Source organism: Antechinus flavipes, chromosome 3 (assembly GCF_016432865.1).
Source record: "Antechinus flavipes isolate AdamAnt ecotype Samford, QLD, Australia chromosome 3, AdamAnt_v2, whole genome shotgun sequence".
In the NCBI taxonomy this organism is placed as follows: domain Eukaryota; kingdom Metazoa; phylum Chordata; class Mammalia; order Dasyuromorphia; family Dasyuridae; genus Antechinus; species Antechinus flavipes.
Window position 1 is genome coordinate 623,777,007 of NC_067400.1, and position 22,962 is coordinate 623,799,968.

The 22,962-nt window shown below is 66.9% G+C and overlaps 6 protein-coding genes across 8 annotated transcripts; 4 read left to right on the plus strand and 2 right to left on the minus strand.

The window, feature by feature from the left end:
* TSEN34 (tRNA splicing endonuclease subunit 34) lies at nucleotides 1-2,954 on the minus strand. The gene is given in 4 exon segments (XM_051989695.1): nucleotides 1-982; nucleotides 1,684-1,894; nucleotides 1,897-2,163; nucleotides 2,536-2,954. Coding segments are annotated over 4 exon segments (909 nt in total). The 5' UTR covers nucleotides 2,779-2,954; the 3' UTR covers nucleotides 1-794.
* A 614-nt stretch (nucleotides 2,955-3,568) lies between these two features.
* On the plus strand, nucleotides 3,569-7,108 carry MBOAT7 (membrane bound O-acyltransferase domain containing 7). 2 transcript variants are annotated; one of them, XM_051989691.1, is made up of 8 exons: nucleotides 3,569-3,683; nucleotides 4,052-4,131; nucleotides 4,242-4,371; nucleotides 4,471-4,597; nucleotides 4,774-4,921; nucleotides 5,314-5,671; nucleotides 5,997-6,173; nucleotides 6,415-7,108. In XM_051989691.1, the coding sequence occupies exons 2-8, from the start codon at nucleotides 4,056-4,058 to the stop codon at nucleotides 6,824-6,826; spliced, it is 1,428 nt and encodes a 475-aa protein (XP_051845651.1). In that variant the 5' UTR covers nucleotides 3,569-3,683; nucleotides 4,052-4,055; the 3' UTR covers nucleotides 6,827-7,108. The 2 variants fall into 2 exon arrangements, with proteins under 2 accessions (XP_051845651.1, XP_051845652.1); XM_051989692.1 differs by lacking the exon at nucleotides 3,569-3,683 and having other exon boundaries at nucleotides 3,903-4,131.
* Nucleotides 7,109-7,195: 87 nt separating this feature from the next.
* On the plus strand, nucleotides 7,196-12,756 carry TMC4 (transmembrane channel like 4). Its single transcript, XM_051989690.1, has 15 exons — nucleotides 7,196-7,424; nucleotides 7,990-8,203; nucleotides 8,344-8,489; nucleotides 8,572-8,804; nucleotides 9,161-9,297; nucleotides 9,711-9,858; nucleotides 10,135-10,302; nucleotides 10,410-10,573; nucleotides 10,681-10,807; nucleotides 11,022-11,119; nucleotides 11,337-11,520; nucleotides 11,632-11,762; nucleotides 12,008-12,163; nucleotides 12,234-12,312; nucleotides 12,405-12,756. Exons 1-15 carry the CDS (start codon nucleotides 7,364-7,366, stop codon nucleotides 12,471-12,473), a joined length of 2,115 nt encoding a protein of 704 aa, XP_051845650.1. The 5' UTR covers nucleotides 7,196-7,363; the 3' UTR covers nucleotides 12,474-12,756.
* A 92-nt stretch (nucleotides 12,757-12,848) lies between these two features.
* On the plus strand, nucleotides 12,849-14,486 carry LENG1 (leukocyte receptor cluster member 1). Its single transcript, XM_051989707.1, has 4 exons — nucleotides 12,849-13,219; nucleotides 13,559-13,729; nucleotides 13,815-14,068; nucleotides 14,228-14,486. Exons 1-4 carry the CDS (start codon nucleotides 13,088-13,090, stop codon nucleotides 14,418-14,420), a joined length of 750 nt encoding a protein of 249 aa, XP_051845667.1. The 5' UTR covers nucleotides 12,849-13,087; the 3' UTR covers nucleotides 14,421-14,486.
* Nucleotides 14,444-22,094, minus strand: CNOT3 (CCR4-NOT transcription complex subunit 3). Of its 2 annotated transcripts, XM_051989689.1 has the most exons (18): nucleotides 21,831-22,092; nucleotides 20,827-20,899; nucleotides 20,684-20,751; nucleotides 20,476-20,550; nucleotides 20,152-20,241; nucleotides 19,928-20,056; nucleotides 19,741-19,836; nucleotides 18,028-18,247; nucleotides 17,803-17,936; nucleotides 17,553-17,609; nucleotides 17,169-17,469; nucleotides 16,961-17,081; nucleotides 16,517-16,715; nucleotides 16,268-16,367; nucleotides 15,985-16,183; nucleotides 15,690-15,822; nucleotides 15,446-15,571; nucleotides 14,444-14,703 (listed from the first exon to the last, which is right to left on the minus strand). In XM_051989689.1, exons 2-18 carry the CDS (start codon nucleotides 20,849-20,851, stop codon nucleotides 14,605-14,607), a joined length of 2,172 nt encoding a protein of 723 aa, XP_051845649.1. In that variant the 5' UTR covers nucleotides 20,852-20,899; nucleotides 21,831-22,092; the 3' UTR covers nucleotides 14,444-14,604. The 2 variants fall into 2 exon arrangements, with proteins under 2 accessions (XP_051845649.1, XP_051845648.1); XM_051989688.1 differs by having other exon boundaries at nucleotides 16,961-17,469; nucleotides 21,831-22,094.
* On the plus strand, nucleotides 21,239-22,763 carry LOC127557618 (translation initiation factor IF-2-like). The gene is made up of 2 exons (XM_051990928.1): nucleotides 21,239-21,345; nucleotides 21,794-22,763. The coding sequence occupies exons 1-2, from the start codon at nucleotides 21,239-21,241 to the stop codon at nucleotides 22,761-22,763; spliced, it is 1,077 nt and encodes a 358-aa protein (XP_051846888.1).
* The last annotated feature ends 199 nt before the right edge of the window (nucleotides 22,764-22,962 follow it).

Consider the following 22,962-nt stretch of genomic DNA (forward strand, 5'->3'; position numbering starts at 1 on the left):
TTTGGGAAAACAAAGCACTATTAAAAGTTTAATGAAAAAAAAAAAGAATCTGCGACAACCACGACAACAAGAGAATGTGATTGGAAAAATAATGTAGTATTAAAATAAAGTTTAAAAACAAAACAAACAATGGGGCAACGTCGTGTTCAGCAGATTGTCTCTGGACTCAGCAAGGGCTCTGGGGCTAGGCTGCTCCCAGGGTCCCAGAGAGGGACAAACAGGAGGGAGAAGGGCCCAGAATGTCCACACGTGAAGACAAGAACGGCTAAATGCCACCATTTCTACCACACCTACTGCGTGCCAGTCACTGCCGGAAGTGCTTTCCAGTAATGATCTCAGCTCTTCTCTACAGCAACCCTGGGAAATAGGGATTAGCCCCTTTTCCTGGCTCAGAACAAAGGGAAATGACTTGCCCGGGACCACACAGCCAGAACGGGTCTGAGGGCACAGTAGAACTCAGGTCTTCAGGATCCCTCCCAGCAAGGCAACATTTAGCTGTCTGTCTCAGGATTAATGTAACAGGGGAAGAGAAGGCCCAGGCCTCTTCCTGCAGTCCCCATTTTAAGGGTGAGGGGACTGAGGCCAGAGGGAAGCTCTAGGGAAGGCTGGAGCTGACTCAGCCTCCTGGAAGGGCCCAGCCCCCAGGGTCAGCGCCCATCGGGAGGTTTTAATTCGGGTTAAGCAGTAAAAGGTGGCTCCCCCTCTCCTTGCGCAGTCCAAGGAGCACATCTGGGTTCATTTGGCACCAGGAGCCGGTCCAAAGGCTGGGGCCAGGCCTCCGGCCCCCTCCCCAATCACGGCAGGCCAGCCCAGTGCAGGGAGGTGTAGGCCACAGAGCCGTCCGGCTGGGGGGAGCACAGGAGCAGGGTCTTGCGCACGTTGGTCCCAAGACGTCCGGCACAGACGAGATCCGGCAGCGGGAGGGGGTCCCCGGGGGCACAGCACTGGGCCACAAAGTGGGCGTGGTAGCGAAGGGGGTCTCCTGGAGTGCAGAGGGAGGGAGGCAGGGCTGATTAAACCTCCCACAGCCATGTAGGACAGGAGCACAGAGGTGGGGGCGGCCGAGGCTCACTAGGAACAGCTGAGGAAACCGAGGGCCAGGAGGGCAAAAGGCAAAGGGGACAGAATCAGAGCTGACAGGGGGGCTCCAGCCTGACCCTAATTTTTTTGGGTGGAGGCAGTTTGGGTTAAGTGACTTGGCCAGGGTCTCAAAGCCTGTACGTGCTAAATGTCTGAGAGTGGATTTGAACTCAGGGCCTCCTGATTTGGGAGTCAGTGCTCTCTCTCTCCACGTCAGCAGCACAGCAGAGGGATGAGCTCAGGGTCCAGAACCCACACGGTCTTAGACAGTGGTCATCTAGCTCTCGCCTGGAGCCCCCCAGTGAGAACAGGCCCTTCCTCTTTGCAGCAGCTCCCTAACCCAAACCTGCTTTTCTGCAACTCCTCCCCCAAATCCCATCGCCCCCATTTTACACAGAAGTAAACTGAGGCCCAGAGGTCAGGGCCTCCCTTAGGGTAAAGCTGCCAGACCTATGGGGGTTTGTCTGCAATTCAAGATTAAGGAGAAGCCCGGAGAGAAGCAGTGACGTGCCCTGTCCCCGGCTCTCTCTGTGTTATCGGAGCTCCAGGACAGACGGCTCACACATGAAGGGGCCACAGAGAAGGGGACAAGAACCAGCTCACCTGGATAGACCAGAAAGTCGCCCCCAAACTTGCCCCCGGAGGTGAGGAAGTAGCCCCTTTCCCACAGGTCCTTGTAGACTCGGTACCGAAGCTCATGAGCCGGGTTTCCAGCATGGGGCCAATCTGGGGACGGGTGGTGCCAGTCCAGGGGCCTGGCCCAGGCTGGTCGGGGGCGCGCCGTGGGCAGTTGGACTAGCATGGCAGTCTCTGGGAAAGGGGGCTGCAGGCCTGCTGGGGGAAGGGGAAGAGCAAGGCGGGAGAGGTGGAACGGCTGCAGGGACCCCGCCCCCTCCCCCAAAGGCCCTCCACCTCACCTGCCTCCTCTCCTTGCCCCGACTCCGCAGGCCCCCGCTGTTTCTTGGCCCGGCCCTGGGCAATGTGCTCCGCCAGGTCCTGCAGGCGCTTCTGCCGGGCCTCGGCCGCCAGGGCCCGCTGCTCCCGGAACCCAGCCTCCTGCTCCTGCCGGTAAACAGCCGCAGCCTGGGGAGGAGGAGGCTTTCAGCTGAGACCAGGCCCCCAGGCCCTGCCCCTCCTCCCTACAAGTCCTAGGCTCCCCTGTCCCGTCCCCAGTCCTTCGCCCCCTCCCGGATCCGAAGCTCCCCGGCCTCTCCCGCCCCCTCCGGGCTTCTGGGCTCCCCTGTCCCCTGCTCCCTCCCCAGGAGCGCTAAGCTCCCCTGCCCTGAGCTACACTCTCTCTTGCCCCTCCCTGGGGTCTCTCCTCTCCCTCGCCCCCTCCGCCGGAGTCCCAGGTTCCCCGGCCTCTCCCGTCCTCCTCCGGGGTTCTAGGCTCCCTGGCCCCTCCCCCGGGCTCCTCCGCTCCCGGGCTCCCTGCCTGCGCTCCCCACCGGGCACCTGGGCTTGCCGGCCGGATTCTCGGCGCGGTGCGGTGACGAGCGTGGCGGCGCCGATCTCGGCCAGCAGGCGGGCCTCCTCCGGCAGCAGCAGCAGCGGGAGGCCGAGCCGCGCGTTCTGCCGGGGTCCCCGAGCCAGGCTCCCCACGGGCCGGCCCCCCACGCCCAGCCGTTCCCGCAGCGCCTGGGCAGCCTCGGCGCTCCACACCAGGGCCTGGCCCGCCTTCACCTCCACCACCAGCATGGAGTCGGGCTCCAGAGCCGCTCGGGGGCCGGGCTCCCCGAGCCTGCCGGCGCCCACGTGTCCAGTAGCTCCTCCAGCCGTCACAGCGAGCCCGGTCCCAGCCCCGCCCCTTCCGAGCTCTTGCAGCCAGAGCCACGCCCCCTTCAAAATATTTCGCCCAAAATATGACTGGAGGAAAATATTCAACCCCGCCCCGTTGCCAAATCTCCCCCCTTCCCCCAGATTCGTCGTCAGACTCCACCCCTGTGCGTAGCTCATCCCCTGGGCTCCACCCCTTTAGAAGTCCTCACCTTCAGCTCCGCCCCTTGCCCAAACGCCCCGCCTTCGTTCCCTGCCTCTTTCAGGCACCCTTGCAGGTCGACACCACCCCCTTCTTTCCAAAGTCCGGGCTTCAGCTCCGCCCCTTTCCGAATGCCCGGTCCTCGGACTCCGTCCCTTTCCCTAATTCATTCCCCTATTCCATTGCGAGCCCTCGGACTTCAGCCACGCCCCACCGGAACCCTCACCCTGCCGGTCCCCACTTTTGCCCATGCCCCGCCCCTTCCCGATGCCTTGTGGCCAGGCTCCGCCCCTGGTAGTAGCCCTTCCCTCGGCCCCACCCCTTTGGAAAGTCTGAGCCCATGGCCCCGCCCTCTACTTAAATTATGGCCTCGGCCCCCCTCCCTTCCACAGGCCAGGTCCTCCGATAGGCCCCGCCCCCTTTCCTCACTCGACCCAGAGCCCTGCCCCTCTCTGCCTGGGCCCTCTGAGTCGGGGCTCCCATTCGGGTGCCTGCGGCTCCGCCCCGGATCCGGAAGGGAAGGCGGCCGCAGGAGGGGGCGGGCTGGGCCCAAGTTGCAGGGGGTGGAGCCGGGAGGCTGCCTCCGCTGCTCCGACGGGGTCCCAGCCTGGCCTCTGGGCTGCAGGTGGGAGGGGGCTCCGGGGGCCTCATCTCGAGCCCGATGGGACTGAGGGAGGCTCGGACACCCTGGGGAGCGGCGGGGAAGGGAGAAGGGGCACGCTCGGGACCTTGCGGGGCGCGGGGAGGGGGGAGGGAGGGAGGCGGGGGAGGGAGGGAGGCGGGGGAGGAGGGAAGGGAGGAGGGGATGGGGGGTGCAGGGCGCAGGAGAGGCGTCTGCTCCAGATCAGGGAGGAGTGTCCGGGCCGTCCAAGGGATGGAGAAGATTACGGGGGTGGGGGGGGGGGCCTGAGGACTCGGGAGAGGACTCATCCCGAGGCTTCAGCAGCTGGGGAGGGGGATGCGTGGGTCACTCAGGCCCCACCCCCACCCCAGAAACATGACTCCCGAGGAGTGGCAGTATCTTGCGATCCTCCTTATCTCCATCCCCGTGGGCTTCCTCTTTAAGAAAGCGGGTGAGTGTGTTCCCCTTCCTGTGGCCGGGGCTCTGGGCGGAGGGGGGAAGGGAGGAGGGCGGAGGGCCTCCTCTCCCACTGCCTCCGGCTCACCTCCCGCTCGCCTCCAGGGCCCGGGCTGAAGCAATGGGGAGCGGCGGGGGTGGGTGTGGCACTGACCCTGCTCACCTGCGGACCCCACATCCTCCACTCGCTGGTCACCGTGCTGGGCACCTGGATCATCATGGAGACCTGGCCCAGGTAACTGGCCGCGGCAGCGCCCCTCCCCCGGCCTCCGGGCTGGGCAGAGCCGGGCCTGACGGGCTGTGTCTGTCTCTCCCTCCCCCTTCCTCTGGGCAGGTCCTGCCACGCCCTGGCCCTGGCCTGGACCTTCCTCTACCTGCTCTTCTTCCGAATGGTCACTGTATTGGGGCTCCCCGCCCCCACGCCCTTCACCAACGCCGTGCAGCTGCTGCTCACACTCAAGGTGAGGTCTGGGACCGGGAGCAGCTCTCAGCGCCCCAAGGGGAGCCCCCAACTCTGAGCCCCGAGTTCCAGGTCTTAGCTCCCGAGGCAAGGGTCCGGGCGCCGGGAGCGCAGGAAGGATTGGGGGAGGGGGCCCTGGGGGAGATGGGCCCAGCCCTGACCCGCGCCCGTTCCCAGCTGGTGAGCCTGGCCAGCGAGGTGCAGGAGCTCCGGGCGCAGAAGGAAACAGACCCCCAGAAGCGGCCGACCGTGGGGCAGCTCCTGGCCGTGCCCTCCCTGCCCCAGGTGCTCAGCTACAGCTACTGCTACGTGGGGCTCCTGACGGGTGAGCAGCCCCTGCCCGGGCCCTGTCCCCCAGGCCTCCGGCTGGGCGGGGAAGCGGGCTCCGTCCCACCTGGGACCCTTAGCAGCCCTTTAACCTCCCTGGCCCGACTGGTAACGTGAGGGGCCTCCAGACCCGCCACTTCCCGCCTGTGTGTCCCAAGTGGGCCCGGCCGTGGGCAGTGTGACGGTGGCTCCTGCCCGTGTGAATGGAAGCGCCATTTCCTTCTCGGTGGAATGGGAAGTCCGAGGAGCTTCTCCCTGGGGGGAAGGAGGGGGGGCGACTCATGAGGCAGACCTTGGGCCCTGGTCTGCTGTGCTCCCTCCCGTGTGTCTCCCCCAGCGCCCGGCCTCCCCTCCCCCAGCGCCCGCCTCTGCCCCGGCCTCTCCCGACAGGCCCCTTCTACCGCTACCGCACGTTCCACGACTGGGTGCACCAAGGCCCGGCGCGGGTGCCCAGCTGGGAGCCGCTGCTGCTGCGAGCCCGGCCGGCCCCCCTCTTTGGCCTGCTCTTCCTGCTGTCCTCCTGGCTCTTCCCGCTGGAGGCCGTGCGGGAGGACGCCTTCTACGAGCGGCCCTTCGCGTTCCGCCTCTTCTACATGGTGCCCGTCTTCTTCGCCTTCCGGATGCGCTTCTACGTGGCCTGGATCGCGGCCGAGTGTGACTGCATAGCCGCCGGATTCGGGGCCTACCCCGTGGGGGCCAAGTCAAGGGCCGGGGGCGGCCCCACCCAGCCCTATCCTGCCCCGGACAGGTCAGCGCCCACCACGGGTCGGGTGGCTGGGACCCAGGGATGCCCCTTCCCCCGCGGGCCTCCGGGCGCTCCCCTGGTCGGTGGGACCACCCAGGCCATCCTATAGTGGAGAGGGTGCTCTCCCCCACCCGTGGCCCCTGGTGGCCTGAGATGCAGGGGTGAGGGGCGAGGGACCCCCCAGGCTAAGCTGGGCCCTGCCCTGAGGGTGGGCCTGCAAGCCTCGGGCGAAGGTTCTGGAGGCAGAGCTGGTCACCCCGGTGGGCCCAGGCCCGTCCCCTTCGGCTGGGGCGTCGGGGCCCCTTCTGACCTCCAGCCGTCCCTCCAGCCCAGAAGCCGGAGCAGCCACCAAATACGACTACGAGACCATCCGCAACATCGACTGCCAGCAGACCGACTTCTGTGTGCGTGTCCGCGATGGGATGCGGTACTGGAACATGACGGTGCAGTGGTGGCTCGCCCAGTACGTCTACAAGAGCGCGCCGGCCCGCTCTTACGTGCTGAGGTGAGCCCCCGGGAGCGGGGATGGCAGCGGAGGGCCCCGTGCCCTTGACTCCCGCCATCCCCCCAACTCCCACCATCCCCCCGACCCCCACCATCCCCCTCACCCCTACCGACCCCCGCCATCCCCCCAACTCCCACCATCCCAACTCCCACCATCCCCCTCACCCCCACCATCCCCCTCACCCCCACCGACCCCCAACGTCCCCCTGACTCTCGCTGTCCCGTCTCCCACCTCCCCACAGGAGCGCCTGGACCATGCTGCTTAGCGCCTACTGGCACGGCATCCACCCCGGCTACTATCTGAGCTTCCTGACCATCCCCTTGTGCCTGGCCGCCGAGGGCTGCCTGGAGTCCGGCCTGCGCAGCCGCCTGGGCCCCAAGGCCCAGCAGGCCTGGGACTGGGCCCACTGGTTCCTGAAGATGCGGGCCTACGACTACATGTGCATGGGCTTCGTCCTGCTCTCGCTGAGGGACACCCTTCGCTACTGGGCCTCCATCTATTTCTGCATCCACCTTCTGGCCCTGGGGGGCCTGCTGCTCGGGCTGGCCCTGGGGGGGGGAGGCCCTGGCCGCAGGGGCGGGGGTGCCCGCTCCGAAGCCAAGACCCTCCCGAACAAGCATCCCACGCCCCCGGACAAACTGCGGGAGGAGTGAGGAACCCCTGGGGCCGGGCAGGGCAGGGCTGGGCACTGAGTTCCCCACAGATCTGAGGGGACACCAGAATCCCTGGGGGTGCCAAGGCTGAGGGGGCTGGAGACCCTGAAGCCTGGATCCCAGAGGGGCAGGAGGATCGGGACCCCGAGGCCCTGCGGGCTGGGGCAGGATGAGCCTTATTCCCGGGGCTGACAGGGCTGGGAATCCTGAAGCCGGCGCCCCCCGGGCTGGCTCCTTGGGGGGTGCAATTTTAATTTTCTCAATAAAGAGCCTTGGACAAAAGCTTTGGTGGTGATTGTCTGGAAGGGAGCCCCCCCCTTGGAGATTTCCTGTGTGGGAACGGGGAGGACAGAGCTTCTGCCAGGGGGGGGGGGGGGGGGGGCCGCAGACTACAGCCCCCGCCAGGCCTTGCGCCAGGTGCCAGGGCAGCCATGGGAACGCTGCTGGGAGACCAGGTGTGGGAGGGGCCAGCCCCGCCCCGGCCTTACCTGAGCGCTCAGGTTTCCAGCCCTGCAATAGCCGCAGGGACCCAAGAGAATGGAGGCCGGAGCGGTGGGGGAGGACTGGATCCCCAGGGGGCCTGGCCGAGGAGGAGGAGGTCGGTAGGGGTTGGGGAGAGAGGGAAAGGATCCCCAAAAAGGAGAGAGGAGGAAGGTGTGAGCTCCGACCGGGCCCCTAGGCCCTCTTGAAGGAAGGAGGAAGTGGCCCCAGGCCAAAGTCCTGGTGGGGGTGGGAGGGAACGCTAAGGTCCTCCGGGCTCGGAAGCGCGGGGCAGCTTAGGGGGCTGGGCTGGGGGGGAAGGGGGGATGCTGGGCTCCCTGAGAGCCTGGGGGAGGAGATGTGAGTTCCTACGGAGAATAAGCTGCTAGAGGAAAGTCCCTGGAGGAAGCTGATGCTCAGAACCCGAAGAGGACTGGGCAGGGGCATCCCTGGGTCCCCCCGGGGGAGGGAGCTAAGTATCTGAGTGAACAGAGCTGGGGGCAGGGGCACAGCTTAGGGGCCCAAAGGAAAGGGAGCCCTGAGGGGGCGGGGTAACAGGAGGGGGGCCTGCTGGGGAAGGCGAGGCTCAGGCTGGAACCAGGCGCCCCCTCCCCTGTCAGGGTGGGGAAAGGCGTCCTGGATCCCCTTAAGCTTTGCCATCCTTTCTCTTCCCGGCACCGCAGGCCCATCGCTGTCCACCTTACTTAGCCAGCTCCCGAGCTCGGCCACAGTGAGGTACAGAGGTCCCGGGGTTCCTCCCTGGGGAGAGCCAGAGGCGCCTCTGGAGCAGAGCGAGCATGAGGACCGGCTGCACGAGGCGTCTCCCCCCGCGACGCCCCCAGAATCCCAGGCCCTTCGAGAGCTGCCCTGGCCCCTGGAGGCCAAACGGCTGCGGTGGTGAGAGGCCGCCCCTGCCCCAGCTCCTGCCTTGCCTCCTCCCTTACCCCGGGCGCTAGTGAGGGGCAGAACCCCCCCCCCCGTTTTCTCTCCTCTCCCTTTCATTTTCGCCAGTCTGTGCCTCTGCCCCCTCTCCCCAGGAAGCGCCAAGCTGGCAGCCCAGCGAGGCCAGCGTCGGGCACCCGGGGATCCAAGGGGACCCTGCTACTGGGCCGAGCTCGGGCTCGCTTGGCTGGAGCCCCAAAGATACTGGTTCCCTGGAGGACCACACTGACAAGGATCGGGGGTGAGTGGGGTCTGTGGACACCAGGGTCCCCCGGGACGCAGCCGCCGGGCCAGGGGACCCCTAACATCTCTTCTCCGTCCAGGCCAGTACGGGGCAGGCACCGAGTCCTACTTCACACTACTTCGCTTTCTGCTGGGTTTGAACATTCTGGGGGCCTTGTTCCAAGGAGCTCTGACCCTGCTGCCCCTCCTCCTGCTGGGGCCCATCCCGGGGCCCCCCTCGCACGGGGTCCATCAGCCCTGCGGCCCCTATGACCCGCTCCCCCAGGGCCTTGTGGACTATCCCACGCACCTCATCAACCTGCTCTCTGGAGAGGTAAGGATCCGGTCCCCAAGAGTCAGGCCCCGCCCCCTGTGCCCTAGTGTCAGGCCCCGCCCCCTGTGCCCATCAGTCCCCACCCCCTGTACCCTAGTGTCAGGCCCCGCCCCCGTGCTCAAGAGTCAGGCCCCACCCCCTGTGCCCGAGTCAGGCCCCGCCCCCTGTGCCCTAGCGTTAGGCCCCAGAGCTTAGGAGCACAAACCCAGCCTGCAACCAATGGCACCGGACAGGAAGAAGCGGAGGCTTCCCAGTCCCCCCAGGGGCATGTTGTCCATCCCGGCCTCCCCTTGGGTCCACCCCGCTGCCCCCAGTTTTGCTTCCTCCTGCCCGCCTGCCTCTTGTCTCCCTCACAGGGTCATCTAGAGTGGTCTCCCCTCTTTTACGGTTTCTACCCTGCCCAGCTGACCGGCGGCACCTTCCGGCTGCCAGTGGCCTACTTGTTGTCCACATTCGTCTCCGGGCTCCTCTGCCTTCTCCTGATTCTCCACAGGTAGGAGTCCCCAAGGCACCCGGACCCGGACCTTCCTCAGCCCTTCCCGGGCCCTGCCCGAACTGCCCTCCCCACCCCAGCTGCCCTTCCCCTGAGCTGCCATTCCCCCCGGAGCTGCCCTCCCCCCAGCTGCCCTCCCCCCAGCTGCCCTCCCCCCAGCTGCCCTCTCCCCCCCCAGCTGCACTCCCTCCCGAGCTGCCCTCCCCCCAGCTGCCATCCCCCCCAGCTGCCCTCCCCCCGGAGCTGCCCTCCCCCCAGCTGCCCTCCCTCCCGAGCTGCCCTCCCCCCAGCTGCACTCCCTCCCGAGCTGCCCTCCCCCCAGCTGCACTCCCCCCCGGCGCTGCCCCCCCCAACTGCCCTCCCCCCCAAACCCCAGCCCCGCTGGCCGCACTGAGGACCCTCCCCCATCCCAGGTCGGTGTCCGGACTGAAGCAGACCCTGTTGAGCGAGTCTGGGGCCCTGACCAGCTACAGCCACCGCATCTTCTCGGCTTGGGACTTCGGGCTCCGGGGCACGGGCCCGGTGGAGCTCCGCAGGCGAGCGCTGCGCTACGAGCTGCAGGTGCTTCCCGGCAGCAGGAGCAGGACCATGGACAGGGCGCAGAAGTCCGGACCGGCCTGGGGGCGGGGCTTAGAGCTTCGAGGAGAGGGACGGGGCTGGGAAGGGGAGGGGGACCAGCCGACGGGGCGGCCCAGGATTTAGGCGGGAGATGCTTAGAACGGAGAGCTCGGGGAGCTGAGACGCAGGTAGAGCTGGGGGCGGGGGGCCCAGAAAGGTAAGGGTCGGCTGCCAGCCTTCCGGCCTCGGAGTCCGAGGTCTGCGCGCTTTCTTCCACAGGTGGAGCTGGAGGAGGCCTCGGAGAGGAAGCGCGCAGAGGCCCGGAGCCGGGCGCAGTGGGCCGGCCTGTGGGCGGCCAGGATACTGCTCAACCTGCTGGTGCTCGCCGTGCTGGGGGCGGCCTTTTACGGGATCTACTGGGCCGTGGACCCCAACAAGGTTTTGCAGGTGTGACCCAGGCGCTGAGGGGGGGCCAAGAATGGGGAAGGGGTGCTGGGCCGGGAGGCTGAGACCTTCAGGGCAGGTCTGTTCCTCCGCCCCATTCTCCGCCTCAGAACGACCCTGTGGTCCTGGAGACGCCCATCCTGAAGCTGCTGGTCGCCTATCTGCCGTCCATCTTTATATCTGCCGCTAACCTCGTCCTGCCTCCCGTCTTCGGCCTCATCACTGGCCTGGAGGGCTACACCCGCAGTCGCCAGCTCCAGCTCCTGCTTCTCAGGTGATCCGGCGGAGGGAGCGACTCTGGGGCTGGGCCTGGCGCCGCCCACACTCGGCTGGGGCTCCTCCCTCCCCGCCGCTCCACCGCCTGCCTTCCCCGCCCCCCAGGACCGTGTTTCTCCGCCTGGCCTCGCTGGTCGTCCTGCTGGCGTCCCTCTGGAACGAGATCACCTGCGGGGGCAAGCCCGAGGCTGAGGCCTGTGCCACCTGCGGCTACAACTACGCCGAACACCCGGTGATGGCAGGATCCCGGCAAAGGGGACAGGGCTGGGGACGCCTGGACTGGGGTGGGGGAGGGCCGGGGTCCTCAAGGCCTGGAGAGCAGGGCAGAACATCTGGAGCCTCAAGGGGGCAAGGACCGGGGATGCTGGGTCCCCGAGGGGTGGGGACAAGGAGACGGGGAGCGGTGCCTTGGGTTTTACTTGACGGACCCTCAACCCCATCCCCAGTGTTGGGAAACCCGGGTGGGACAGGAGATGTACAAGCTACTGCTGTTCGACCTGCTGACCTCCCTGGCCATCCCGCTGCTGGTCCAGTTCCCGCGCAAGTACGTCAAACTCCGCCCCCTCCTGGCTAGCCGAGAAGCCCTGGCCATCCTCCCTTCCCTAAGACTTCCCCCTCTTCTGCCCAGTCCCCATACTCAGGTCCAGAAAACCGACTGCCCACCAGCAAGTAGAGTGCTGGCTGCTCGGTGGGTACCCGAGGCTGGGAGCTGACGGGAGAACGCAAGCCTTGAGCCGGCTCGCTCCTCCTTCCTCCTCTAGACTCTTGGGCACTATGTGCTGCGGCCGCCTGGGTCGTCTGCTGGGGACCATGGAGTTCCAGGTCCCGGAGGAGGTGCTGGGGCTCGTGTATGGGCAGACGCTGGTCTGGATAGGGGCCTTCTACTGCCCGCTCCTAGCGGGGCTCAACACAATCAAATTCCTGATCGTCTTCTACCTGAAGAGGGTGAGGGGCGCGGCCTGGAGGGGGAGGGGAAAGGGGCAGGAGGGAGGGAGGGTGTCCCTGCCGAGTCTCCCCCGGCGCCTCCGGGGCCCTGACGAGTCTCCCCCGCTGCAGTTCACGCTCTTCTTCTTCTGTTCTCCGGCCTCTCGCACGTTCCGGGCCTCCACCGCGAACTTCTTCTTCCCGCTGGTGCTGCTCCTGGGCTTGGCCATCTCGGCCGTCGCCGTGCTCTACGGCATCTTCGTGTGAGTGTTCAGGGCGTCCGGCCCCTCCCCCCGACCCTCCCGCGAAAGCTCGGGGCTGTCAGGGGGCGCTGCAGAGAGGCGGGCGTGCGCCGAGCCCTCCCGAGCCCGGTCTTAGGGACCGGGGGCAGAAGCAGAGCCACAACTCCTCCCCCCTTACCGAGAGGCCGGGGACGGAGCGCGGACGCCCGCTCCCGATGCCCGAGTCTGGGTCCCGTCCGTGCGCTCACCCCGATTCCCGTTTCTAGGATCCCACCGTCCAAGCTGTGTGGCCCCTTCCGGGGCCAAGTGACCATCTGGGCGGCTATACCTCACGCCATCCAGGGCCTGCCCCGGACTGCCCGAGATTTCCTTTTCTTCCTGGGGACCCTAAGCTTCGCTGTCCCTCTGATGCTCGTGTCAAGGTGGGTCAGGGACGCCCGGGGGGAGGGGGCTCCAAAGGGAAAGGGTCTTCACGTCCTTCCTCTCCCCTAGCGTCCTGATGGTCTACACCTTGACACTGGCCAGTTCCTACGGCCGCCAGATCTCCAAGCTGAAGGGGCACATTCAGATGGTGAGGACCGGGCGGGGGCGGGGACGGGACCGGGACCGGACGGGGACGGGGGCCGCTTCTCTTTTCATTCGCTTCTCTCTCCTCGTCCTCAGGAAAGCGAAAGTAAAGTACTCTTGGCCCAGAGGATTGTGGCGCTCAGCGGGGAGGAGCGGGACCTCTGATGCCGAGAAGCCACCGGAGCGGGCTCGGGGGTCGGCGGGGAGGGGAGGGACATCTTCCAACTCTCGCCCGCCAGGAGTGGGAGGCACGGAGACTACAAGTCCCATGAGATCTCGCGGCAGAAGTGCCCTTGGGGATTCTGGGAGACTGAGGGCCTCCTGGCCAATCCGCCGGCCGGTGGGGTAGGTTGTAAAGGTCGCCTGAAATCCTAGCCCCGAGTTCCCATCGGAAGCCCAGGCGTCGCAGTGCCAAAACCCTCTTAATAAACGTAACCTCGTCCCATCAGCGTTTTTCTCATTCTCTCGGCTCCACCCCTTGAGCTGCGCTCGATCGGAGAAAGACGATAGGGCAAGGCGGGATATGGACTAGCCAATCAACTATCAGCATTCCAAATGGGGCGGGGCCATCAGGAAAGAGGCACGACTATGCACCATTTTTCTGGGACGCTAGGTCCCTTCGACCAATCAGCGCCTGAGGGGGGAGGCGAGGCGCGTCCTCAAGGTGGGGCGAATCACAGGGCAGACAGTTTCTACCAATGAAAAGCGGGAAGCCGGGCTAAGAGGACGAGCCGGGGGCGGGGCCAATAACTCCGGAGGAAGTATCGACGCGCGGGACCATGAATATCCTCCCGAAGAAGAGCTGGCATGTTCGAAATAAGGACAACGTAGCCCGGGTACGGCAGGACGAAGCCCAGGCCCGGGAGGAGCAGCGGGAGCGGGAACGACGGGCGCTGCTGGCCCAACAGGAGGTACGGGGCTCGGCGGCGATAGGGCGCAGGCGCCATCGAGGCGGGGTAGCCGCCATTGCGCACGCGCGGGGAGGTGGGGGCGGGGCGGGGCGGGGCGGGTGGAGCTTGCCTGTACCTGGGGCAGCGCGCTAAGAATGATGTCCCCAGCACGGACAGCCCCTGTTCTGTGGGCCTCACTCCCGGGTGCCCCGGAGTGCCCCCGGATAGGTGCCCCTGCGCCCCCCGCCCTGCTGCCCGGGATGCCGGCGCCCCCCCCAGGCCCCCCTTTCAGCTTCCCTATCTGTGAGTTTCTCCCGGTGCGTGCCCCCTGGCCAGGGTCCTAACGAGCTCCTTCCCCAGGCCCGCACCGACCTCCTCCGGAAACGAGCCCGAGCCAGCGTTCCCGGGCCAAGCGCGCCAGCGGCCGGCGCGGGCGCCAGGCCCGTGGACCTGTTTCGGGAGCTGGTGGAAGAAGGCAAGGGCAAGACCTGTGGCAACAAGGAGTACGAGGAAGAAAAGCGGCGGACCAAGGTGAGAGGGGGCAGGGCTCGGCTTTGCCGCCCCCAGCGGGCCCTGGCAGCGGCCCCTGACCCCTCGCCTGCCCTCTTCTCCCAAGGAACAACAGGAAAAGGCCCTGGGGATCCTGACCTACCTGGGCCAGAGCGCAGCCGAGGCCCAGACTCAGCCCCCGTGGTACCAGCTGCCCCCCGAGCCCAGGGGAAAGGACGGCCCCGTGCCCAATGAGAAAGCCAAGAGCCAGCTGGACCCGCTTCAGGAGCTGAAGAGGCAGCTGGGCAAGAAGAAGGGGGACAAAGGCACTGGCGAAGGGGGCGTCCGCCGCAAGGAGCCGGAGCAGCTGCGCCTCAAGAGGTAAGGGGCAGGGCCGGCCAAGCGAGCCGTTGGGAAGCCGGAAGGCTGAGAACCAGGGCCTGCCCAGGCACCCCCCCCCCCCCATGGCACCTATGGGTAAGTGAAGTCGAAACCGGGCCGGGCTGCTCAGAGCCTCTCTCCCTTCCCTGTCCCCCCCAGCTCTGGCGGAAGCTCCTTGGAGCAGCTGCGGGCCGAGCGTCTGAGGAGGGAGGCGGCCGAGCGGGCCCGGACCGAGGCCCTGATGGCCGCCCTGCGAGGAGAGCAGCCGCAGGAGGAGGAGGAGGCCGACGAACGCAAGAGGCGCTACAACTCGCAGTTCCACCCCCAGCTGGCCCGGCCCCCGCGCCGCTAGAACCCAGCGCAGGACTGCGGACGTCATATAAAACTATTTATTCATAAATATCTTCAAAAATGAAAATAGGTTTACGAAAAACAAGTCCTTCCCCATCTGGGGAGGGGCGGGGAAAGGAGAGTCCTTGGCCCCAAGTGCTGGGGGCAGGCAGGAAGGGGAGGGGGAAAGGGTCAGCGGGCAGGGGTCACTGCAGGTCCCGGTCCTCCAGGTAGCGGTACTCGAAGGTGAACCCCTCCTTCTTCCGCTGGCCCCACTTCTCGTAGTCAAAGTAGATGTAGGTGCCCTAGGAAGACAGACCAGGAAAGTCAGGGCCTTGGAAGGCCAGAGGGTGCCACGGGCCCTTCCGCGTTTGGGGGAGGGAGGACACCAGGGCCCTGTGGCAGGCCACGAAGTGAATGCTCTTAGCCCAGGGAGGGTGGGACTTCAGCCCCATGTTCTCCAAGAGCCCTTTGTCTGCAGGTAAGAGACGTGAGTAGAAGCCCCCCACCCAGCACCACCCTCGATTCTCAGTGGTGCCACAAAGACCACAAAGGACGGATCCTGGGAAGTCCGGGAAGACGTGCAATGCCATCAAACAAATGCCAGACCCAGGCTGCGGGTTTAGACAAAAGCCAATTCAGATCTGGTTTTCTCTGCCAACCGATCCTTATACAGTCCGTTTATGTTTCTTCCCCCCAGACAATATCCACTTTTAAAAATTAAATTTAAATTTTAAAAAAGTGTGGAGGAGATGGATAAGCTAACGTCCGCCCCCAGGGTCGGGAAGTAGCCGGCCCGATGCCAGTCGTCTGAGAGTCTGGAATAGAGGCCTTAGCATCGAAGAGCTTCCTCACAGGACCATCCTCACGGCCCCTCCCCGCCGTAGGGCCCCTCCAGTGTTTGGAGAAGGGGGCTTCCCCTTTGCATCCAGGCCCTTCTCAGAATCTTGCAGAAAATCCACAGGACAACAGAGGGAATCCATCTTGAAATCTGGCCAAGTCACCAGTCCCCGGGGTGCAGAGGCTGGGGGGCCTGGGGTCCCTCACCTGCTCAAACTCGTCTGTGATGGTCTTGGGCTCCTCGTGCCGCTGAAACCACATCATGTATTTGGTGTGAAATCGCCATGATTGCTTCTTGAGGGCCTTGGCAGCTAGGTACTGAGCCTTGGTGCCCTGGTGGGGGTCAAAGGGCAGGGGTTGAAGGACAGCTTGGTCCAGTCTTCCAAGGGGTGAGAATGGGCTCTGCCTGGGCCGGGACTCCCGAAGGGTGGCCCTTCCCCCGGCCCCCTACCTCCAGATAGTAGAAGATGAAAAACAGGGTCTCCGTGGAGAGGCGCTGATAGAATTCTACTGTGTCCGAGTGGGGAGGTGGCATCTGATGGTGGTACAGCGGGGTCGGGCACGGGTTCCGAGGCAGGTACTGCCTGTGGAGGGGGAGGGAACGGCCGGTCAAGACCCAAGCCTGTGCTGCCACCACAGGGGGCTGGCCTTGTCCCCACAGGGACCAACCTACCCCCCAGGGCCCAGGATGCCCAGCCCCCCCCATTGTCCCCCACCGGCTCCCTGTGGTGCCCCCGGGCACTCGCCTGATGCGCTCGGAGTCGGAAGGATGGGGCATGTGGTGCCAGGCAGCCTCCTCCATGGCCTGCTGATAGAGCTGCTCCTTGGTGAGGGCCACGGGCCCCAGGGGGCAGACGCCCAGTGACAGGGGGATGTTGACCTCGGACAGCTGCAGGGGCGGCTGGGCTGAGGCCGGAGGGGCCGAACTGCTGCCCAGGAGCATGTCTGTGGGGGAAGGACAGGAGGCGTCTGGAGGAGAGCCCCCTGCAGGAACCCCCTCGCGGCCCGGCTCCCGGGGCTCCCACTCACCACGCTCGGCCAGGTGCAGGGCAGGGACGGGGTCCTCGATGCCGGAGCTGATGGCCGCCCGCTCTGCCATGGACTTCAGGGAACTCAGGGGCTCAGGAGCCTGCGGGCGGAGGGAGGCACCATGGGCCAGAGGGTCGGGGAGCAGGGCACTTGGGGAGCCAAGGTCCCCGTCGTCCTCTCCCCGCACTGCCCCCCGAGGGCCGGCCAGGGGCCGGAAGGAGCTGTGGCACGGCGCTGTGAGGCTCTCACCTTGATCTCCGGGGCTGTGCTGAACTGGGGGGGGCCGTTGAGCAGGGCCCCAGCTGCCTTGGGCTCACTGAAGCTGGGTGTTGGGGAGCTGGGGGGGTTCACGGGCAGGGGCACCAGGAGGCTGGGTCCTCCAGCACCACTCCCTGCACCCGCGCCCACGCCCCCTGCCCCTGCCGGCGCTGCCCCAGATGCCTCCTTCCTGGGTGTGGGAGAAACAACAATTCCAGGAAGTCAGGGCTCACTGGGGGAGGGGGATCTCCCTGCCTTGGGGACGACAAGACACCGGGATTCTTGGGAGGGTCCCCGAGGAAGGAGAGGAAGCCGGGGCCCTCGGGACCTTTTGGAGCACCCTCAGAGCCAAACTCTGGCAGGACCCGCCTATCCCCAGCCCACTCCCCTTTGTGGGCTGTTCGGGGCAGGGGGAGGCCTGAGACTGTGACTCACGTGGCGGTGGGGGGCGGGTTGTGGGGACCCGGGGGGGGCCCCAGGGCTTGGCTGCTTCCCCCGCTGCTGCTGCCACTCAGGCTCAGCTCTGAAGAGTTATCGGCCACCACGGAGCTGTAGCCTGCAGGCGAGGAGGGAGCGTCACGAGGGAAAGCTCTCCGACCCCGCTTCCCGGACACGTCCCGCGTCTCCCCGACCCCCCACTCACTGGTGGCCCCGTTCTGTTTGCCGCCACTCCCGCCGGGCTGGACACTGGGTGGCCTGGGCTGGGCGGAGCCGGCGCTCGGCGCGGGAGGGGCCACGGCCTGGGCGTATGGGGTGGGGGTGCTGGCGTTGTGGCCCGGGGCGGGGTTGGCTTTGGGAGGCGCCACGGGAGCCCCATTGCTGCCAGGCCCGTTGCCCAGTGCGGGGGGCGCAGGGGCGGGGCCGGCCGGGTAGCTGGACGGCACAGCAGGGGACTGTGGGTGGTGGTTGCTGTGGACAGGCTTGGAACCGTTCTTGGCCGGAGACTGAGGGAGGAAGGAGAGAGACCGGTCAGGGCGCGGGAGGGCCGGGGGCGGCCGGGTTCAAACAAGGGGAGGCAGGGGCCCACCTGGCTCACTTCGCTGTCGGTCGACCGTCCTCTCTTTTTGTCGTCTTCAGAGTTTTCCTAGGGTTCAGAAGATAGGATCAGGGGCCAGAAGAGACTGGCTCCCAGACCCCACCCACTCAGGGACCTCTCGAGGATGAGCCGGGGTCCCGGGACCTCACAAAGCTCTCCTGGTCGTCCCTGAGGGGGCTCGAGGTCAGAGGGGCTTCCAGGATCCCCGTCCGCTCTGGGCTGCCCCAGGGGTTCAGCTCACCGTAGTGCAGTTGGCTGGGCTGGGCGGGATGGGGGAGCTGGAGGTGGTGGAGGTGGGCGTGCTGCTGGACTGATTAAAGATCTCATCCTCCATGTGGCTGTGGGTCGGGGGGGAGGTGGCGACCAGCGCCTGCGCTGTGGTGGAAAAGAACGTGGCCAGGCTCCCGAGCCCCCGCCTCGGACCCAGGCCCCCCGAGCCCGTCTTGCGCGCCCCCCGGCTCCTTACGAATGTCCTCGAGATCAAGGTCGTCGTAGAGGAACTCGTTCTCCTCAAAGTCGGGGTCCTGCGAGGAGTCCACGTAATATTCCACATCGTCCTTGATCTTCCGAATCGAGTCCACCAGGATGGAGTCGTTGTCCAGCATGCGCAGGATGGTTTCCAACATGCGCACGTGGTAGCGGTGTTTCTCGATGTGCCGTTTCAAGCCCTCGATCCGATCCTGCTTCTGTGGGCAGCGTGGGAGAGCCGACTCAAAACCCCGGGAGACCCCAGGAGCCAGACCCCACAGGCCCCGGAGACCCCGGGAACCAGGCCCCAGGCAGCCCCGTCCTGGATCCCAGGCGCTACACGACAGACGGCGTCCGGCTGTCCAGACCCTCGGACATCCCCAAGCCAGAATTACTCACGGGGCGGGAGCACAGCATCACACACGGCCAAAGGGAAGGGGGCAGAGGGAGCGGCGCGGGTAACTGAGCCCCCCGGCCACACACACAGGCTGCCTGCCCTCCCAAACCCCAGAAGCCAAGCTCCCCGTCTCCTAGAACCCAGCCCCGTCCCCCCAAACCTAAAGCTTCCAGGTTTACAGCAGCCGGACCGTAGCCAGCCGGGCCCGCTCGCACACCAGCATCCAGGGCCCAGAGACCCAGGGACAGGAACACCCGGGATCCCAGCTTCTAGTCTAGCTCGGACCTACAGACGTCACCTCCCAAGTCCCCTGCCCTCCCCCAACAAGCCCCGAAAGCCTCTACAGGTGGTGCCCCTATTGTCGCCGGCTCTGATTTATTCTGCTCCTTTAACCTTGGCATCCCAGCCTCTCACTCCCATGGGCCTTTGCGTCCCAGCTTCTCGTTCCCATAGGCCTTTGCGTCCCAGCTTCTCGTTCCCATAGGCCTTTGCGTCCCAGCCCCTCGCTCCCATAGGCCTTTGCATCCCAGCCCCTCACTCCCATAGGCCTTTGCATCCCAGCCCCTCACTCCCATAGGCCTTTGCATCCCAGCCCCTCACTCCCATAGGCCTTTGCATCCCAGCCCCTCACTCCCATAGGCCTTTGCGTCCCAGCCCCTCACTCCTAGGCCCTTGTGTCCCAGCCTCCAGGCCGCCAGCTCTGAGACCCCCCAAGTCAGCCGGTCGGCACCCGTTACCTGCCCCTCTACAGCAAACGCTGTCCTGGGCTCGGGGAATGCAGAGGGCACAGGGTCCAGCCAGACCCACGCACCCGCCTGCCAGTGTCCGGGGCCCTTGGCCTTCACGGCGTAAAGGAGGCCTCGTCCGCTGAGAGCTAACAGATGCGCCCTCCAAGGGCCCCAGAACCTTGCCTTGACCCAAGCTTGTGGGTCCCAACCCCCGGACTGCAGGGAGCGGGCCGCTAGCGCCCACAGAGCCCGGCTTCCGGGGCCCCAGCGTTCCCAGGCACCGGAGCTCTGGAGCCCTGAAGCGGCAGCACCCGGACGGCTGTGGGGCCTTCCAGCCTCTACAAGCAGCACCTGGCTCAGGACCCCGGTTTCCAGGTCCCAAGTGGAGGCCTTTACTCCCCAGATCCCGGGGCCCCCAGATCCTGCCCGACTTCTACCTGGCCTACAGACCCCAGCACCCAGACCCTGAGGCCGCCAGGGCCCCAGAGCAGGCCTACGGACCCTCGCTGTCCCCAGGAGGACCCCGAATTCTCCTCTCCGGGCCCCTAGAGGCGGCGCCCCCCTCAGCGCCCTCCCCCCCACTCACATCCTTATCCCCCTTCTTCTTGCGGGTCTGCACCGACAGCGACTCCACTTCGCTCTCAAACTGGTCCACCTGCATGTTGAGGGTGTCGATGGTATTCTGGGCAGGGGAGGAAGCGAGGCAGCCATGAGCCCCGGGCCAGCGCCCGAACCGTGGGCCCCCCATCCTGGCCCGGAGCCCCGGCGCTCACCGTGAGCCACTGGCCGACCTCCTCCTTCTCCTTCTGGGCCGGGTCCACCTTCTGGGCCAGGCCGAGCCCCTCCTTGCTGTACGCTTTGGTCTTCGTTTCCCGTTCCACAACCTTGAACCGCTCCATTTGCTGCGGTGGGACAGAGAGGGGCGGGCTCTGAGGGCTGCAGGTCCCAGGGTCAGGCCCTGCCCCCGGCCGGTCTCCCGAGATCACCCTCCTCCTACCGTCTCGATGAGCTTGCGGTTGTCGATGAGCTGCCGTTTGTCTTTGATTTCGTTGGAAGCTACCCATGTCTTGATCTGGTCCCTCAGCCGCTGAAAGAGAGCGGGGAGTGGGGTGAGGGCGCGCCCCCGCGGCAAGCTGATGGCCCCCCCCCACTGAGAGCTGACCCCCACCCCTGCGCCTCATCAGGCCCGCCGCCCCGGGGCGCCTCAGAAAAGGGGCTGAGCAGGACGGGGTCGGGGCCGCTGCAGGCTGAGGGGGACAAGCAGGCGCTCTGCTGCGAACGACCCGCCTGCGGCCCCCCCGTCGCCCCCCCACGCCCCTACCTGTAGCTTCTTAATCTCCTTCTTCAGGTCGGCCTCGTACTTCTCCTTCTGGTTGGCGTTGGCCGCGTTGTGGAGCTGCCGGAGGGAGCGGACGGAGGCTTGGCGGGAGCCGGGCAGGGAGAAGGCGCCCCCGCCCTCGCGGCCGCCGCCTGCCTCCCCCCGGCCCCGGGCCCAGCCCTCCCCCTCCCGGCCTCGCCCGCCTGGGCACCTTCTGCCAAATGTCCTCAAACTGCTCCACTCCCTCGGACACCTTCTTGAGGCAGCGGTCAATCTCGCCTGGGGAGTGAGGAGAGAGTCATGGGGCCGGCCGGCCTGGGGGAGGGGGCGCGCGGGGGGAGGGGGAGCCGGTACCTTGCAGTTTTCGCTTGTCTGCCATCTTTCCTGCCCTAGGGACACCTGCTCTTCATGCTCCCAGAGTCAGACACTGCGGGGGAGGACAAGGGGACGCGTCAGGGCAGCGGCCCCCCCCGGAGAGCGGGGTCAGAGCAGCCCCTCCCCACCAGATGAGTGGGGTCAAGGAAGCCCCCCCCCAGGGAAATGACAGTGCCCCCCACGGGAGGAGAAGGGTCACAGCAGCGTCCCACCCGGGAGGGACACGGGGCGGGGGGACCCCCAGGGCTTGTGAAGGGGCAAGGGGCTCTCCGGAGCCGGCCTGCACAGCCAAAGCTAGCCTGGGGATGCCCACCCCCCGCAGGCCCAGCAGGCACCACACGAGAGGCCAGACAGATGGGACCCCGGCCCCGGGAGGCTCTGCAGCAGGGGCATGGCTGCCTTGGGGCTCCCCAGCCCAGGGCTCCCCCAGGCAGGGCCGGACAAAGGGGCCGGGGCACGGAGCTGGGGGGAGGGGGCACGACCCCTTCGGGAGCGGAGGTGGCTCCGCAGCAGGGGCAGGAGCTCTGGGCCCCGACCCCTTTGCTCCATCAGAGGCAGGAGTCTCAGGGACGAAGCTCCGGGGGCATAACCCCCCAGGGAGGCTGACTCTGACGTCAAGGCATGACCCTTTTGGGGGAGGGGTGGCCGGCTCTGCCCACGGAGCGAGATGCTCTTGGAGGGCACGAACCCCTCGCAGGCGGCTCTACAACAGGGGCATGACTCCGGGGATGGCGAGGCTGGTGCTCCTTGGGGGCACGACACCCAAAGGGGAGGGCCGGCTCTGAGGCCAGGACGTGACCCCTTTGGGGGGCCGACTGCCTGCAAGTCTTGGTCTGGCTCTTTCGGGGGCACGACCCCCTGAGGGCAGGGGGGGTGAAGGCTCTGCGGCAGGAGCATGATGCTTTTGGGGGACCCGGCTGAAACGGGAATACGGTCCCCCCAAAAGGCAGGACCCCTCGGCCAGGGCAGGGCGGCGCTCTCACCACACAGGCCCGGCGGCTCCTGGCTCCTCGGCGGCTCCTCGGCGGCCTCGGGGACCGGGCCTGGGCCGGGGCCGGCCTCGGGCTCCCGGTGGCGGGCGGGCGGGCAGAGGGGGCGGCGCCTGGGAGGGCGCCTGTCGCGACAGGCCCGGGCGCTCTCGTGACAGCGGCGCAGGCCGGGCTCGGGCTCCCGGGGGGCCGGGGAGGGCTCCCGGGGCTCTGGGGCCAGATGCGGCGGTTCCGCTCGCTCACTGCTCCGCGGAAGCGGCCCTGGCCGGCTCCAAGATGGCGGCGGCGGCGGCGGCGGCGGCAGCGGCGGCGGCCTCGTCTGCGCCCCCGGCCCGGCCCCGCCCCGCCCGCGCGCCCCGGCCGCGCCCGCCCATTGGCCGCGCCGCGCCGCTGCGCTCGGATTCCATTGGCCGCCCCGCTGGCAGCAGCCGCCGATTGGGCGACATCGAGCCCGGCCCGCCTCCCACCCCCTCCCTTCAGACTCCCACCCCCTCCAGGCACAACACGCCGGCGCGAGGACAGACGCGTCAGTCAAGCAGCCGTCGCGGCGCCATAGGCTGGCGTTGTTCCTCCCCGCCCCACCTTCGCCCTATTGGTCGGGGAGGCAGAGCCGGAGGCTGCAGCATCAGTCAGAGCCTGGGCCAAGTTTCACGGGCTCTAGGTAGCGCCTACCCGCCTGCCATTGGTCAAGGAAGGAAGCCTAGGCAGGGCTTCATTGGTCCCAACCATACCCCCCGTGGACAACAACACGGCAGTGTGAGGCTCGACGTGTCCGTCAGACGGGAACAGCCTCGCCGTTGGCCAACCCCCACTTCCGCCCCGCCTCCAGCGGCCCAGGGGTGTTCCCAAGCTTGTGAGACCCTCCGTACCTCCGCAGGGCCGTGTTCACATCGTTCGCTCCGCTATGGGCCGAGCGATTCTGCCTGAGCTCTCCCACCCCGCTTAGTGCAGAAGGCCGGGCCTCGCTCCGCAGCCCAGAGCCCCCGCGGCAGCAGCCACGGCTCGGCGTCCATTGGACGGGCAGAGGGCCGGCCCCAAGCACACGATTTCCCTGCGCACTATTGGCTGCTGCAGCCGCCACTTATCCCAGAGCCACCAATGAAGGGGCGGGGCCACAAGCAGAGAG

Excerpts from the sequence above, each read along its gene's own strand:
- MBOAT7 (XM_051989692.1), top strand. The coding sequence starts at position 4,017 with ATGCGTGGGTCACTCAGGCCCCACCCCCACCCCAGAAACATGACTCCC. Across the intron at positions 4,132-4,241 it reads CTTCCTCTTTAAGAAAGCGG|GGCCCGGGCTGAAGCAATGG; the intron begins GTGAGTGTGTTC and ends GCTCGCCTCCAG. Across the intron at positions 4,922-5,313 it reads CTACGTGGGGCTCCTGACGG|GCCCCTTCTACCGCTACCGC; the intron begins GTGAGCAGCCCC and ends CTCTCCCGACAG.
- TMC4 (XM_051989690.1), top strand. The coding sequence starts at position 7,364 with ATGGAGGCCGGAGCGGTGGGGGAGGACTGGATCCCCAGGGGGCCTGGC. Across the intron at positions 7,425-7,989 it reads GCCTGGCCGAGGAGGAGGAG|GCCCATCGCTGTCCACCTTA; the intron begins GTCGGTAGGGGT and ends CCGGCACCGCAG. Across the intron at positions 9,859-10,134 it reads CGCTGCGCTACGAGCTGCAG|GTGGAGCTGGAGGAGGCCTC; the intron begins GTGCTTCCCGGC and ends TTTCTTCCACAG.
- LENG1 (XM_051989707.1), top strand. The coding sequence starts at position 13,088 with ATGAATATCCTCCCGAAGAAGAGCTGGCATGTTCGAAATAAGGACAAC. Across the intron at positions 13,730-13,814 it reads AAGAAAAGCGGCGGACCAAG|GAACAACAGGAAAAGGCCCT; the intron begins GTGAGAGGGGGC and ends TCTTCTCCCAAG. Across the intron at positions 14,069-14,227 it reads GAGCAGCTGCGCCTCAAGAG|CTCTGGCGGAAGCTCCTTGG; the intron begins GTAAGGGGCAGG and ends TGTCCCCCCCAG.
- CNOT3 (XM_051989688.1), bottom strand. The coding sequence starts at position 20,851 with ATGGCAGACAAGCGAAAACTGCAAG. Across the intron at positions 17,610-17,802 it reads GCCCAGCCAACTGCACTACG|GAAAACTCTGAAGACGACAA; the intron begins GTGAGCTGAACC and ends TCTGAACCCTAG. Across the intron at positions 16,184-16,267 it reads CCTGCACCTGGCCGAGCGTG|ACATGCTCCTGGGCAGCAGT; the intron begins GTGAGTGGGAGC and ends CTTCCCCCACAG.
- LOC127557618 (XM_051990928.1), top strand. The coding sequence starts at position 21,239 with ATGGCTGCCTTGGGGCTCCCCAGCCCAGGGCTCCCCCAGGCAGGGCCG. Across the intron at positions 21,346-21,793 it reads CGACCCCTTCGGGAGCGGAG|GCAGGACCCCTCGGCCAGGG; the intron begins GTGGCTCCGCAG and ends TCCCCCCAAAAG.